The sequence below is a fragment of the Neofelis nebulosa genome, chromosome 17 (genome assembly GCF_028018385.1).
Source record: "Neofelis nebulosa isolate mNeoNeb1 chromosome 17, mNeoNeb1.pri, whole genome shotgun sequence".
Taxonomy (NCBI): domain Eukaryota; kingdom Metazoa; phylum Chordata; class Mammalia; order Carnivora; family Felidae; genus Neofelis; species Neofelis nebulosa.
Window position 1 is genome coordinate 13,236,052 of NC_080798.1, and position 14,365 is coordinate 13,250,416.

General features: G+C 52.0%; 1 protein-coding gene across 5 annotated transcripts; it reads left to right on the forward strand.

Moving 5' to 3' along the window:
* Positions 1-3,106: 3,106 nt before the first annotated feature.
* RPS19 (ribosomal protein S19) lies at positions 3,107-11,221 on the forward strand. Of its 5 annotated transcripts, none has more exons than XM_058706831.1 (6): positions 3,118-3,253; positions 3,716-3,786; positions 4,078-4,178; positions 9,383-9,638; positions 10,169-10,223; positions 10,977-11,221. In XM_058706831.1, the coding sequence occupies exons 2-6, from the start codon at positions 3,716-3,718 to the stop codon at positions 10,995-10,997; spliced, it is 504 nt and encodes a 167-aa protein (XP_058562814.1). In that variant the 5' UTR covers positions 3,118-3,253; the 3' UTR covers positions 10,998-11,221. The 5 variants fall into 5 exon arrangements, with proteins under 5 accessions (XP_058562812.1, XP_058562814.1, XP_058562813.1 ...); XM_058706830.1 differs by having other exon boundaries at positions 3,120-3,253; positions 11,159-11,221; XM_058706833.1 differs by having other exon boundaries at positions 3,139-3,253; positions 9,455-9,638; positions 11,159-11,221.
* The last annotated feature ends 3,144 nt before the right edge of the window (positions 11,222-14,365 follow it).

A 14,365-nucleotide genomic window follows, 5' to 3' on the forward strand; every position in this document is an offset into this window, starting at 1 on the left:
CAATTGTTTCACTGCCCCAAAATTTCTCTGTACTCCACCTATCCTTATTCCCATCATCCTTATCCCCATCGACCCCTGGCAAACAATGATCTTTTTACTGTTTCCATAATTTTGCTTTTTTCCCCCAGAATGTTGTATAGTTGGAATCATACAGTTTGCCTTTTCAGATTGCCTTCTTTCACTTAGTAATATGAATCCAAGTTTGCTCCATGCCTTTGCATGGCCTGATAGTTCCTTTCTTTTTAGCACTGAATGGCATTCTATTGTCCGAATGCACCACAACTTTGAATCATTTTTAAATTTTCTGTCTATAGAGTTATTGAAAGAGGTTAAGCAGTCACCTGTTATGGATTCAAATCCAGTTTGGGCTTTACATTTACATGAGCTTGGCCAAACTACTTGATGCTCTAAAATCCAGTTGCCTACCAACCACCTTACAGAGTTGTTAAGGTTATAAACCTGTAAAAATTAACACCAAGGACACAGTACTGAGAAACCATGTTATGTAAAATCATAGACTGTCAGAAAGTTTGCTCTTTGAAATCATAGCAATAGTGAGAAGGGGACATTTCACTCTTGCCTGGGGGATCACTTTGACACAGAGACGTAGCCATGATTTTCACCCAGGTGCAGGGCTTCAGAGGAGGGATTTCTGGAGATAACATTGCACATTTATCTTAACCCTATAATTTCCAAACAAACAGGACCCTGTGTCTGCTTCTCAGCCAAGGTATGATGTTGACTCCATTACATAGGACCTGCTTTGCCTTGAGTCCCTCAAACCTCTGCTTAATATAAATTTTACCTACAGTGCTTCTGGAAAGCTTTTTTTAAAGAACTCTTTAGTAAATTGACTCAAGTGGACTAACCTTAAATGATTCAGCACTGATATTAGAAATGTACATCAAAAATGTGTAAAAGGAGGGGCGCCTGGGTGGCGCAGTCGGTTAAGCGTCCGACTTCAGCCAGGTCACGATCTCACGGTCCGTGAGTTCGAGCCCCGCGTCAGGCTCTGGGCTGATGGCTCGGAGCCTGGAGCCTGTTTCTGATTCTGTGTCTCCCTCTCTCTCTGTCCCTCCCCCATTCATGCTCTGTCTCTCTCTGTCCCAAAAATAAATAAACGTTGAAAAAAAAAAAAAATTTAAAAAAAAAAAAAAAAATTTAAAAAAAAAAAAAAAAAAATGTGTAAAAGGAGAACATAAGTTACCTAAGTATATGGACACTTATAGTTACACCTACATACAACTACATATTCATACATACATGTTTTGATTCGGGGTGGGGGGCATGGAATTTGAGATACTAAAACTATTCTTAAGTTTTCAAGACAGTGTAAGATAGGTTTCGACACCCTTGAACGTTCGCTACCTGAACGGTGAAGCTCCTAATGTAAACACAAGATGTTATCATGCTAGAAACAGGGTTTGTGTTATAGACTTAGTGCTTATGTCGCCCCTCCCCCCAATTTCCTATCTTGAAACCTAGTTTCCACTTGTGATGGTATTTGGAGGTGTGCCTTTGGAAGGTGATTCACATCATGAGGGTGGAGCCCTCATGAATGGGATTAGTGTCCTAATAAAAAATTCCCCAAAAAGCTCCCTCACTCAAGTAAGGGCATGCAAAAAATAATTGTCTATGGACCTGGAAGTGGGCCCTCACCAGGCACGGGATCGCCTGGCACCTTGATTTTGGACTGCTCCCAGCCTCCAAACCTATGAGAAATAAATTTCTGTTGTTTATGAGTCACCATCCATGGTATTTTGTTATAGCAGTCTGAATCAACTAAGATATTTGGTTTTAACTTTTATTTTTTTTAACAGGTATCGGTGTAACACATTGGTTTACTAATAACTAAGGCATTTTGTGTACACAGTATATCACTGTGAAAAAAATAATATTATTCGCTCTGATTTTTAAACTCTTCAACATAAGAAAATAGCAACACGCATTTAAATGTTTCCTTTTGCAGCAAGTTAACCATTTTATCAGACAAGTGTGTCCCTCCTGTTCTTGGTCGTTGGACCTTTCAAGGATTGAACCAAATCACGCATGTAACACTACATAACGTTTACCTGTGCCTGGCCCAGAGTAGGCACACAAAAAATATTTGTTGATGGAACTAATGTGATAACACCATGTACAAGAACAGTCACTTAAAAGGCGCAAAACGCCAGGATTTTGGTGTTTCCATCTAAATTGTGTTTGCTTTTTCTTTTTTTAAATATTTTTTTAAAATGTTTTTATTTTTGAGACAGAGAGAGAGAGCATGAGCAGGGGAGGGACAGAGAGTGACCGAGACACAGAATCTGAGGCAGGGTCCAGGCTCCGAGGGGGTCAGCACAGAGCACCCACGTGGGGCTCGAACTCACGGACTGTGAGATATGACCTGAACTGAAGTCAGACGCTTAACCGGCTGAGCCACCCAGGCGCCCCTGTATTTTCTTTTTAACTGAGAGTCTGAAGCCTTGAAAGGGCAAGTGGACTGCCTAAAGCCACACGGGTCAGTGAGGCAAATGAGCAAAAGAAACCTAAAGTGCTGAGCGAACAGACTCAAGCACTAGGAGGCAGAGCTGCACTAACTTCTCCGAAGGTCCCGCCTCCACCTCTTTGTCCCTGCCCTAATCTCCTCCCCGCCTGTAGTTCCTCCATCCCACTGCGGTCGCCTGGGCCGTGATGAAGCAGTTTCCGCCCTAAGAAGGGTGGTGCTTCTCCTTCTGCTCTCGCGAGGACTGGTGATCGAACACATTTCCTCTTTGCACTACCGCAGGGTTCCCCATCACAGTTCCGCCCTTACTACCCCCTACTTCCGGCCCGAAAAGCCACTCCCACCCACAAAGGGGGTCGTCCCGCGGGGGCACGGGCCGTGGCCGGGTCCCCCTTTCCTGCCCATCCAAATGCCCAACTTCCGCCGCCACAGTCTCCTCCGCCGCTGTTTCTTCCGCCGCGATCGACGCAAACGAAGCCGTCCCACCCCACAGCTCAGGACGGGCGCTCGATTACACTCCGGGAAAGGAAAGGGCGGGCAGGACCCAGGCTTCCACCCCCGTCCCCTAGGCTTTCTCCTTTGCCTGCCCGCCTCCACACCACACGCCCTCCCAGCTCGAAGCCGCATTCGCCCTCAGAGAGGCGGGGCGGCTCTTCTGGCCTCGCTCTCGCGAGAGCTCGCACTTCTCGCGATACCCGACGCCCGACTTGTGCGCCCGGGAAACCCCGTTGCTCCCTTTCCCCTGGCTGGCAGCGCGGAGGCCGCACGGTAAGACGGGCGCTCCTGCTCGGGGGCTGGGCGCGGGGCGTCAGGGGCCCGACTCCCCAGTCGGGAGTGCGTGCCTGGGGCCCCCGGGGAGACTGTGTGGGGCCGCCCCGCCCCCTGGAGCCGCAGCCACGTGCGAGCGGCAGGCCCGGACATGCCCGGTCTGCGAGGTCCGGGGACCGAGACTGGGCCAGGCGGGCGGCGGGGATGCAAGGAGGGGGTCCCCAGAATCAGGGGCTGGGGTCATCTAGCGTCTCCATCACGGCGCCAGGCCGTGCTCGTGCGACGCGCAGAGACCGTGAGCGGCGGTGAAGTCTAGCACCCACAGGCGCCGGGGCCTTTAGGGCCCATATCTGAAGTAGGGCCTCGGGAAGGAACGGGAGTGCGGCGGCTGCGGTCGCGTGGGGGCAAGGCCCTGGCTCCTCCACCAGTGCCAAGTTCACATGCTTGCTCTTTTTCTCGTAGATGCCTGGAGTTACTGTAAAAGACGTGAACCAGCAGGAGTTCGTCAGAGCTTTGGCAGCCTTCCTCAAAAAGTGAGTGTGGGGCCTCGGGCTTGGTGGATGGGGGCTGTGGTCTTTGCCTGACTCCTCCGCGGACGTTGTTTCTCTTCTCGGGTACCGGGAGGCTTGTGTGAGGTCTCTGTGTGGAGTCTGCTTTTCTGCCTGAGGCCTGGGTTTGGGTTGTGGCCGCGTTTCTGTTTTTTTTTATATTCTGGGACACGTGGAGCTCCTGGTAACCTATACTTTTTGGGTTGAGCAGAGGGGATTTGGGGGCCGGAGTTTGGGGAGACTCCTGGATCGTCACTTTCTCACCGTTGGTCCCAGGTCTGGGAAGCTGAAAGTCCCTGAATGGGTGGACACTGTCAAGCTGGCCAAGCATAAAGAGCTTGCTCCCTACGATGAGAACTGGTTCTACACACGAGCTGGTGAGGAACTGGGGCCTCTGGGTCATGGGGGGGGGGGGGTGCTGGGTGACCCCTGGCACAAACCATACCTCCCTGTTCTCTCTGTGAGCTCTCCCAAGATTGCAAGAGGAGAGAAACTCTTTAAATTATAGTTGATCTACAGCGTGAGAAGCACTAGGCTATCGCTACGTGCTTGTGTGACGCTCAGTAACTTCATTTTCTGAGTCTGTTTTTGTTTGTAAGCAATTGATGTGAGGACCTGTGGCTTCCTCTGAAACTCTAGGGAAACCCAGGGTCAAGTGAATGTTCATAGTTTACTTAGAGGTAGTTTGTTTTAGAGGAAAGCGTTTACTGACGCTTCCATGTTCGTGGAGTCAAGACTCTTCCCCAGTTCAGATTTCTCTCTGCCACTTAACTGTGTGGCCTCCATCTGCCTGTTCCTCTTTGTGTCCTCTCTGAAATGAGGCTAACGATTGTTAACGACACAGGATTGTAGTGGGAATCAAATGAGCTTATGACAGTTAAAACCTGTACAATACCCCTGTGGCAGAGTAGTCCTTCAAGAAAAGTCAGGTGTCCCTTTTTTATCGTTCAGATCCATAGGCTGGTTTTCTCCTTGTCTCTCTAGAGAGACCATTTCTTTTAAGTGGTTGGGATCTGGCCGGGTCACTCCTTGCTCTAAATCTTGGTAAGTCCCAAGTACCCAAAACAAAGCCTTATGATCACCCTGTAACCATTTGCCAGTCCCCTCTCTTATTAGTCTACCAGTGATAAGTTCGAAGGAGTGACTTCAGTGTAGTGCCCAATGGCACAGTGCTAATTTTCACCTGTCCTTGACATTTCAAGTTTCTCCCAGCTGTCACTCCATGAAGGCCTAACTTAGGGATGGAGGGGTGGTCAGTGCTAGGTTGTTCAAGGCAGCAACCTCTGCACAGGCCTTCATTAAGGACCCTCAGCTTCTGCAATCTTGTAACCTTCAATCTCTGACCTAGGGGCTCCATCCTGGCCAAAGACTGTCTCCAGACAGGAAGTAGGTGGGAAGCACAGTTTAGAAATAAAGAAAGCTTCAGGGTGACTTTGAGAAGAGTTGGCCTTGGTACCAAGTCCCTTTGGCACTTTGGAATATGATGTATTTTGTAGATTGGTGTTGCCCTTGTGCATCAGATGTCCATGAGGTCCACTCTGTTTCAGGCCCTGGACGGGCAGAGGCCAACATGACTTGGCCACAGCCTCAGACCCCTGAGGATTAAAAGGTCAACTCTCAGGTGGGTAGGGTGGGTAGCATATAGCGGGGATCCCCACTCTGCTTTTAGAAAGAAAAAACTGTTGGGGAAGGGAAGCTGTATTGATTTCCCCAGGCACACATTAGTGATGGGGCCTGGATGAGACCACCACCCCATCCACCCATCTTGGGAAGCAAGGCTGCCTGGTCCTGAATGTTCTTTGGCAACACCCCAAGAATCAGTTGGTCAAGGCAGCTTTGGATCTAAGATGAGGAGAAAGTCTCCTGGCTTTTCCTATGTGGTCAGGTAAATCTACATATTTTGTTTAATCTGCCCTGTTGAAAACTTCCCACATAGTACTGGTGGTTTTCTGTTTTATGCTTGTTGTATTTTTGTAGATGGGGAGAGATTAATGTGAAATGAGATCGAGACCACCCTGGGCAGTACACCTAGATGAGCCTTAGACTGTTTCCTGGCCCCTTCTCTGACAACTCACACGGAGTGTGCATCCTCTACCTGCCATCCTGATCTCCCTTACTCAAGGTTTCCAAAACTCCCTTTTTGACCTCATTTCCCCAGCTGCCTTAGTGGCATAGCATAGTGATTCTAGACCAAGGTCTGTTGCGCACATTTTTGTTGGGACACTGCCATGCCCATTTGTTTACATGTACACCTGAGGCAGAGTTGCAATTGTGACGGACTGGTGGCCTCCAAAGCCAAAAATATTTATTCTGACCCTTTACTGGAGAAGTTTACCAGCCTAGAGTGCTCCCACCTAGTTGGGGTTAGCTCATACTCTGGGCAAGTCACTGGAGATATTCAGTTACCAAAGAGGAAACAGGTACAGACAGGTGAAGTGACCTTAGGAGAGCATAACACGCTGACTCCAAGCTTGGCAGACCCGAGTCTGTGCTGTATTTGCATTTTCTCCTTCCCTGCATTGTGATGTCAAGGAAAGACCACTGTAGGGTTTGTGAGGGGAGGGGGTGTTGCCGTGTGGCCTTGGACAAGCCCCCTGGTTTCTTCATTGTCGGAAGGTCTTGCTTGGGAGGGAGGTGGGAATCCATTGTGTCTTGTCCAGCAGTGAGTGACTCCTAAATTGGGACATCTGAATGTCCCAAATGAAATCATTGTGGATGGGACCTGGTCTTCTCTGATCAGTGCATAGGGCTGGGCAGTCACATATGCTGTTATTGGAAAGATCAAGGCCTTGGAGACATTGCAGGAACAAGTTAAGGGGTGACAATGTCCGGATTCTTTCCTTAGAAGCTTGGCAAAGAACAGTTATTAAGATGCTGAGCTGTAGGGGCACCTGGGTGGCTCAGTTGAGCATCTAACTTCAGCTCAGGTCATGTTTTCACAGTTAGTGAGTTCAGGCCCTGCATGCCGACAGTGCAGAGCCTTCCTGGGATTCTCTCTCTCTCTCTCTCTCTCTCTCTCTCTCTCTCTCTCTCTCTCTCTCTCTCTCTCTCTCTCTCTTCCTCCCTCCCTCCCTCCCTCCCTCCCTCCCTCCTCCCTCCTCCCTCTCCCCCTCCCTCTCCCTCCCCCTCCCCTGCCCCCCACAATATAAATAAACTTAAAACAAAAATATGCTGCGCTGCAAAGACATTTGTGAAACTTTGGTATACCAGGTGTTCAAGAGCATTGTGACCCTCTCCGCCTGGTGGCCCCTTGGGTGGGAGGATGCTACTGGTCCCTCCTTTATACTTTGAGGTGGGGAGTGACTCCTGGACACTTGGGACAGGATTTCCAAGAGGAGCAGAAAGTCTTAGAGGGACTTGAGAAGCCATTTGTGACCACACCTGGCTTGCTGTCACCTCCTAAGCAGCACCTAGGATGGCCTGATTTGTGATGTTACAGCTCCACTTCAGAAGGATTGGGGCCTGGGTCTCAGCAGGGTGGGGGTGAGAAAAGGCCAATTATTTTGTAGAATTCTGTTATTTTGACTGTAATGCTTTCCGACTTGTAGCATTAATATTCTTTCCCTTTTAATAGGTCAGGAAAATAATTACCAAGAACTGGGGTGGGGGGTACCCTCTATCTGACACCACACCAGCTAGTTTTTTGCAGCTTAAGGAAAAATTTACAGCAGCCCCTCCACCTCCTCCTTGAAGAAACTAATAGTTGGACTTTACTGGAGCTTATTCTCTGCCACTCAATACTCAGGATTTGAGTAGGCTTCCCCTTGAGTCCCGTGGCCCAGGCCCAGACCGCCCAAATAGGGGGTAGACTCGGCTGAGAGGAGCAGTGTTGGGATTCACACCCTGTGTTGCCAGACGGCTCAGGGGTTGGCCATCTCTTTTTATACAGAGCCCGGATTGGGGCTAGGCTGAGCGTTGGTCCTAGCCTGGCCAGGCTTCTCCTGGGCATCTGTGTGCTTGGGAGTATTCCACTGACCCCTTCCTGAGGCCATTCTGCTTTTCCTCAGCCCTGGGTAGAGCCCAGGTGGGAGAGCACATCACCCAGGCCAAAGCATGGCTTGGCACAGGCACAGGAGGAATGGTGGTAGCTGTTGGGCATGTGAGTTGGTCTGGAAGTCTGGACTTTTCCAGTGATATCACTGGAAGGGGAGTTTTGATGCTGGAGGTGGTGTGGAGGTACGAAGAACCAAGGAGAACTGTTTAAAAAAAATTTTTTTTAATGTTTATTTTTGAGAGAGAGCATGCGAGAGCATGAGTGGGGGAGGGGCAGAGAGAGGGAGACACAGAATCCGAAGCAGCCTCCAGGCTCTGAGCTGTCAGCACAAAGCCCGATGCGGGGCTCGAACTCACAGGCTGTGAGATCATGACCTGAGCCGAAGTCAGATGCTCAACTGACTGAGCCACCCAGGCGCCCCCCAAGGAGAACGGTTTTAAAGTGAGCAAAAGCTGGAAGCAGTGAAACCAGGGAGAGGTTGTACAGTGGTCCTGATAAAGGTGGTGAGGGTTTCAGCCATGCCAGGGCCCCCAGAAGCCCATGACTGTATCTGAAGACCATCTTACAGGGCAGGAGGGGTCTGGGTGGGGACAAGTGGTGTGGAAGAACTTGTTTGGGAAGAGTAGCCCACTTTAGGTGGTAAGTTCCACCCACCCCCAGCTCAGAACCCCACAAGGTCATGGATGTGGCCTGGCACCTGGTTGTTGGGAGTAAGTAGTTACTGGAGGAAGGAATCCTGATTTTTCCCCTGTGATCTGTAGGGACTAAAAGTAGTCACTTGGGAAAAACCTTATGTACTGATGCTGGCAGCCCTGGAATGACCTGGAGTCCTTGCATCTCAAGCCCTAGTTCCCTCAAATTTCAGTGGCCCCCTGAGATAGAAAGCCAGAACAGTCTGTCCCTCCGTGCTATGTGACATGAGGCCAGTGAGTACCTTCTGGAGCCTGTTTGCTTTTCTGTGAAGGAGAATAGCACTGGACACCCGTGCAGCTCTCAGGTGAGGGTGGGTGACTTACCGAGGCCACACACCATCAGGCCAGGTCGTAAGGCCATCTTACTGCCTCATGGGGGAGCATGAAAAGCAGATGGCACGGGGCCTGGTGGGCAAATGGCCCTGTTGAACAGAACAGTGAGGGACGGGGGACTTGTCCAAGCCGGATAAGAATCCTGTGGTTGTGGAAGGGGTGATGCCCGTTCAGGGTTGGGAACGTCACTGCATGGGGTGTCGGCTCTGACCCTGAGTTCTCCAGGGCCAAGGGGCTTAGGGAGCTGCACTCAGGTGACATATCCCTGCTCGTACTCCTGCCCCTCAGGCCTGGGCCTGGAGGTGGAAAGTCAATGGCTTAAGCATTTGCCAGGCTCTGCCCATAGGACCCTGGGCCCAGGCTCAGGGCAGCTCAGCTGTGGCAGGCCGTCCAGTCTCCTCAGCTGGGCCCGGGGTGTAGGGCAGCTTGGCTGTGGGATAGCTGGGGTGGGGGCCCAGTCCTTAGTCTGTGTATTCTCAGTTTTCCGGGCTATACAATGGGAGGAATTAGCTGCTACGCACACAGTTCATGTGTGTGACCTTGAGCGAGGCCCTTCCCTCAGTCTGCTTCAGCTGTAGAGAGGACTCTACTTTGCTTGAGAAGGATCCTCACATCTCACGCACACCCCACCCAGCTTCCACAGCACGGCACCTGTACCTCCGGGGCGGCGCTGGAGTCGGCTCCATGACCAAGATCTACGGAGGACGTCAGAGAAATGGGGTCATGCCCAGCCACTTTAGCAGAGGCTCCAAGAGCGTGGCCCGCAGGGTCCTCCAAGCCCTAGAGGGGCTGAAAATGGTGGAAAAGGACCAAGATGGGTAAGCGGGGTTGGGGGGAACAGCTGGGACAGGGGTGATGGAGGAGACTTGGGGTCAGATCACCTGTAATGAAGTTGTCTAGAGCCATCCTTCCCCCGTGTGGAGAGGTGCCAGGTCTCTCCTGCCGTCTGCACCTGCCCCTCAGGCGGGCAGGGGATTCTGCAGAAAAGCGAACAGTGAGGGACCTCACCCCGACCTCTCTGGCTGACTACCCCAAGCTCCAGGAAGGTAATTTAGCGACTGTCCGCTTTCATTAGCCTGCTCGTTAACTTTTCCCAATTGATTTTTCGGGGCTTTTGATCTAATGCTTGCACAAACGACACCCTGGCAGCTCCCAGGGGGGCTCCCACTCCTGCCCCCAGCTCGTTAGAATGCAGCTGACTGGGGCCCTCAGTGGGACTTGGCTGGTGTCATGTGGTCCCATGGCCAGGTGCCTTCTTGGGAAGCCTGGCTTACATCCAGGGTGGGCCTGGCAGTGACATGGTTGAGAGCCTCCACTCATGGGGGGCTGCATGACCCTTCTCCCGCAGGGGACGCAAACTGACACCTCAGGGACAGAGAGATCTGGACAGAATCGCCGGACAGGTGAGGCCTGGGTGTGGGCCGGGACTGGGTCTCTTAGTCACTGCCTGGGATTTGTCAGGTCAGAATTTCCTACCCTGGAGGGCACAGCCCAGGCTGGTGGGGTCACGGGCAGGAGAAAGAACGTTTCTGACTGACTTCCTGCTAGAGCTGGTTAGAAAGGTGGGTGCCGGGACCCCAGGCCTGGCGTGCAGCTGGAATTGTTTCTCGTGCAGGACAGGTTTCTGCACACAACTCCCCTTTGCCCAATCGGCCTTCTCAGGACTCTAGCTGCAGTGTTTTCTCATTCTTCATGCTCACTGACATCAGCTGGGATGGCTGTGGAGAGAGTGGGGGAGGCAAGCCAGCTCAGAACAAGGGTCTCCATCCAGATCCCTGACTGGCTGGACACCTTGGGGCAGAGTCTGTTCACCTGGAGCCAGTCCCATCTGTAGAATGGTCTACTCTTGCCGGCCTCCATAGGGTAGTGGTGAGGGCTCAGTGGGCTACCGCAGTGGGAGCCCCCAGGGCCAGGCATGAACCCATTGTTGGGTTTTTTCTTTCTGTATCTTTGACTCAGGTCTCCTAGGAGCCTTGGAGGGCTCGATCACTTAGTCAAGTGTCAAAAAAGAGTAGAAGGTGTCAGCCCCCTGGGAGTCCGGGGGTTGCCTGGAAGGAGCCGGTGATCTCTTCTGCGCAGGGCAGGGCATAGACAGTGTGGATAGCAGAGCAGTGGGCAGGTGTTGGAATCCTGCTCCGCCACTCCCTTTCTTTTAGTCCCCGTTGACACTTCTGTAAAATGGGGAAATGCCCGAGGCTGTAAGGATTAGATTGGATGAACACCTGTCAGACCACAAATCCAGGTGCCTGGCATCCCTCGGGTGGCGGGTAGCTGCTCCAAAGCTCCAGAACACAGACCCCACGGCCGATCTTAATTACTCTCCCGTCTTTTCCCACAGGTGGCAGCTGCCAACAAGAAGCATTAGAACAAATGCTGGGTTAATAAATTGCCTCATTCGTAATCCTGGTCCGAGTCTCTTGATTGGCTGCTGTTGCTCTTCCTTTGGGGGCATGGAGGCGGCGCACTGAGCTTCCCTTTCCTCGTGAAAGAGGGGGACTAGGGATCCCTAGTGACTGTGATACCAACAGCCACTAAAGCCTAAGGCCCAGCCTTCCCGGTTCAAGCAGTTCCACCCCCAGTGGGCCTGGTGCCCTAGCCGGACTGGTGGTTGGGTGGGGCCAGGACAAGAGGCCCTTGCACCTCCCCCACATCCTGCCTTTGCAATTCTCAGTAAGATGAGAAACTGGAAAGGAGTGGCTTTCAGGCAGTGGCCCCAGCTGGGGCCTGGGCTACAGAGACCGCATTCTGTCCCTTCCTGCAACAAAGCAGGGCTGGGGCAGCCAGCCTTCATTCCTGGTGACTCCTCGAGTGCCTCCAGACCAAGGTGACTTGGTGTGCACCATTCGTTGGCAAACAGACCACTGACCCTGCCTGAACCTTTGCTCTCTAGAGATCTATTGCCTTGGGCCCTTCTGGAGCTGGTTGTACCTGCCCCAGAGTTGGGACCCAGTGCCCTTTCCCACCCACACCCACCATCCTCCTAGTGGAGAGGTGCGAGAGGCACCTGAGCAGAGGTAGAGGGGCACTGCCTCTTCAGTCCTGCAAGGTGATTGGCTCTCGGGCATGAATGGGGCAGGAGCCTGCCTATGATTGGGCCCCTGGTAGGGGCAGGGGATACGAAGGGCACCAAGTGGGTATGTGCCAGGCCCCAGAAAACTGAGCCTGGAAAAGTGGCCCCCCGTGGGACCAAACCCACTTCCTACCTGGGGAGTGCTAAGATGCTGAGCCTGAGCTGGCTTTGGAAGAGACAGAGTGCGAATGGGGAAGGGGCAGAGAGAGGGAGACCTTTCGAAGCAGGCTCCAAACTGTCAACACAGCCCAATGCGGGCTCCAACTCACAGGCCACAAGTTCATGACCTGAGTCGAAGTTGGACGCCCAACAGACTGAGCCACCCCGGTGCCCCAACTCAGTTTCTTATTCTTGAGGGATCTGGGGAGGTACCATATAGGTAGATTGTGCCATGGCTCAGAACCTCACACCAAGCAGACAACCAGTTACCAGAGAACAGCAAAGCAGAGTCCCTCACCGGGTGGAAAATGAAGCTGACCTCCCTCCCAGCTTAGAAGTCAGTGCTGGGGGTGCCTGGGGGGCTCGGTTAAGCGTCCGACTTCAGCTCAGGTCATGATCTCACGGTCTGTGAGTTCGAGCCCCGTGTCGGACTCTGTGCTGACAGCTCAGGGCCTGGAGCCTGCTTCAGATTCCATGTCTCCCTCTCTGTCCCTCCTGTGCTCACGGTCTGTCTCTTTCAATAATAAACGTTTAAAAAAAAAAAAAGTGCTGGAAGACTTGTACTGAATAAACAGCCTACCACATGCAAAGGCACTTTGTATCACCTAACACAAGGCAACCTGCTGAAGGTGCCCAAAAGCCCCCACATTTTAGATGTAGTGAGAGTAAGTCACAGGGTGGGTAATTTGCCTATGTACTATAGGGGGGGTGGCAAAGCCGGAATTTGGACCCCGGGCAGCTGGGCTCCAGCCACTACGGTGCATTGCCCGCCTCAGAAGTACAGGAAATGGGGCAACGAGGTAAGCGGGGTGTGGACGTGCCCAAACAGTCCAGTTGGGCCTCAAAGGCCTGCAATCCAGCAGCTGCGCCTCTCCAGCCGCTGGGGGGCAGTCGAGGGCCTGGAAACAGCCTCAGCAGATGCAGGAGGTGAATTATAGGGCTGCAGTGTCTGCCCAGGTTTCTTGAGGCGGGGGAGGGTGGGGGGGGGGGTGAGGATCATAAGGAGGAGCTAAAGCAGAGAGGGGCTGGTGACCTGCTACACAGCGAGGGTCACAGCAGAACACCTGGGTCCCTGGAGGGAAGGGGGAGGGCCCCAGGCCAGAGAAGCGGAACTGTGTCCTAGGAACTGTGATAAGCTCACTGTAGTATTCTTGTGGCCTCACAAGGGGACAAGCGGGGTGATTACAGGAGAAGAAACTGAGGTTCAGACCACCAGTCAGTTGGCAGAGCTGAGATTGAAACAGAACTGAGATTCAAACATGAACTCCGGAGGCCCATGCTCTGTGTGGGTGACAATTGCATTTTCATTTATAAGTTATGAAATGCTTCAAGCAATCAAAACAGTATACCTATTAGTGTTAGAAAGACCCACATACCCCCTACCCAGCTTAAGAAGTAACACAAGACCTAAAACTGGCACAGACAAAGCCTCTGTACCAGCCCTCTGAGGTCACAGCCCTCCTCGCTTGCCCCAAAGGGAACCCCCTCTCAGGAACTGGGTGTCGCTCACCTGCATGGGTTCCCTAATTGACTACAGATGCATGTGTCCCTAACAGCACCCAGTGTTGCTTCACCTTTTGAAAACAAGTCAACTGTTTCATGCTACACGTCATTTTCATGTCATTTCTGAGACGCAGCCGTGTTGACAAGCAGAGCTCTGCCTTTTCTCCTGCTGAGTATTACTCTACCGGCTGCCTACACCACAATGTATGCGTCCCACTCTCCTGTAAATGGGCTTTCTGTTTCCCAGCTTCTGCTACCAAAAATCTCCCTGCAATAAATGTTTTTCCCTATGTGTCTTCTTAGGTGCATGTGTGACTGTCCCCTAACGGCTCACAAACATCTCAACAACCTCATGTAATTCCCCACCCCCACTCCTCAGACCTCATTTTCCTTCCACGTGACCTAAAATGATGCTCAAAGGTATGTGGGCCCACGTAAGTGACTTTGAATCTCTGCTCCACTACTCCCAAATTGTACTACACTGGGTAAGTGATGGCATCTCCTCTCTGGGCCTCAGTTTTCTCCTCTGTAAAATGGGGGGGTGACCTACCTTACCTACTTGTGGGGAGGCTGACTCATGTCGAGAGCCCATCATGGCTCTAACTCCTAGGGTGCTGGGGACATCAGCTCATCTCACAACAGCAGGGAGATATTCTTGTTCTCATTGCTGAGATTAAAAACGCCAAGGCTGGGGCTCTCGGCTGGCTCTGTCAATAGAGCATGCAACGCTTGATCTCAGGGTTGTGAGTTCGAGCCCCATCAAGTTGGATGTAGAGATTATTTAAAAAAAAAATTTTTTTTAAACGCCAAGGC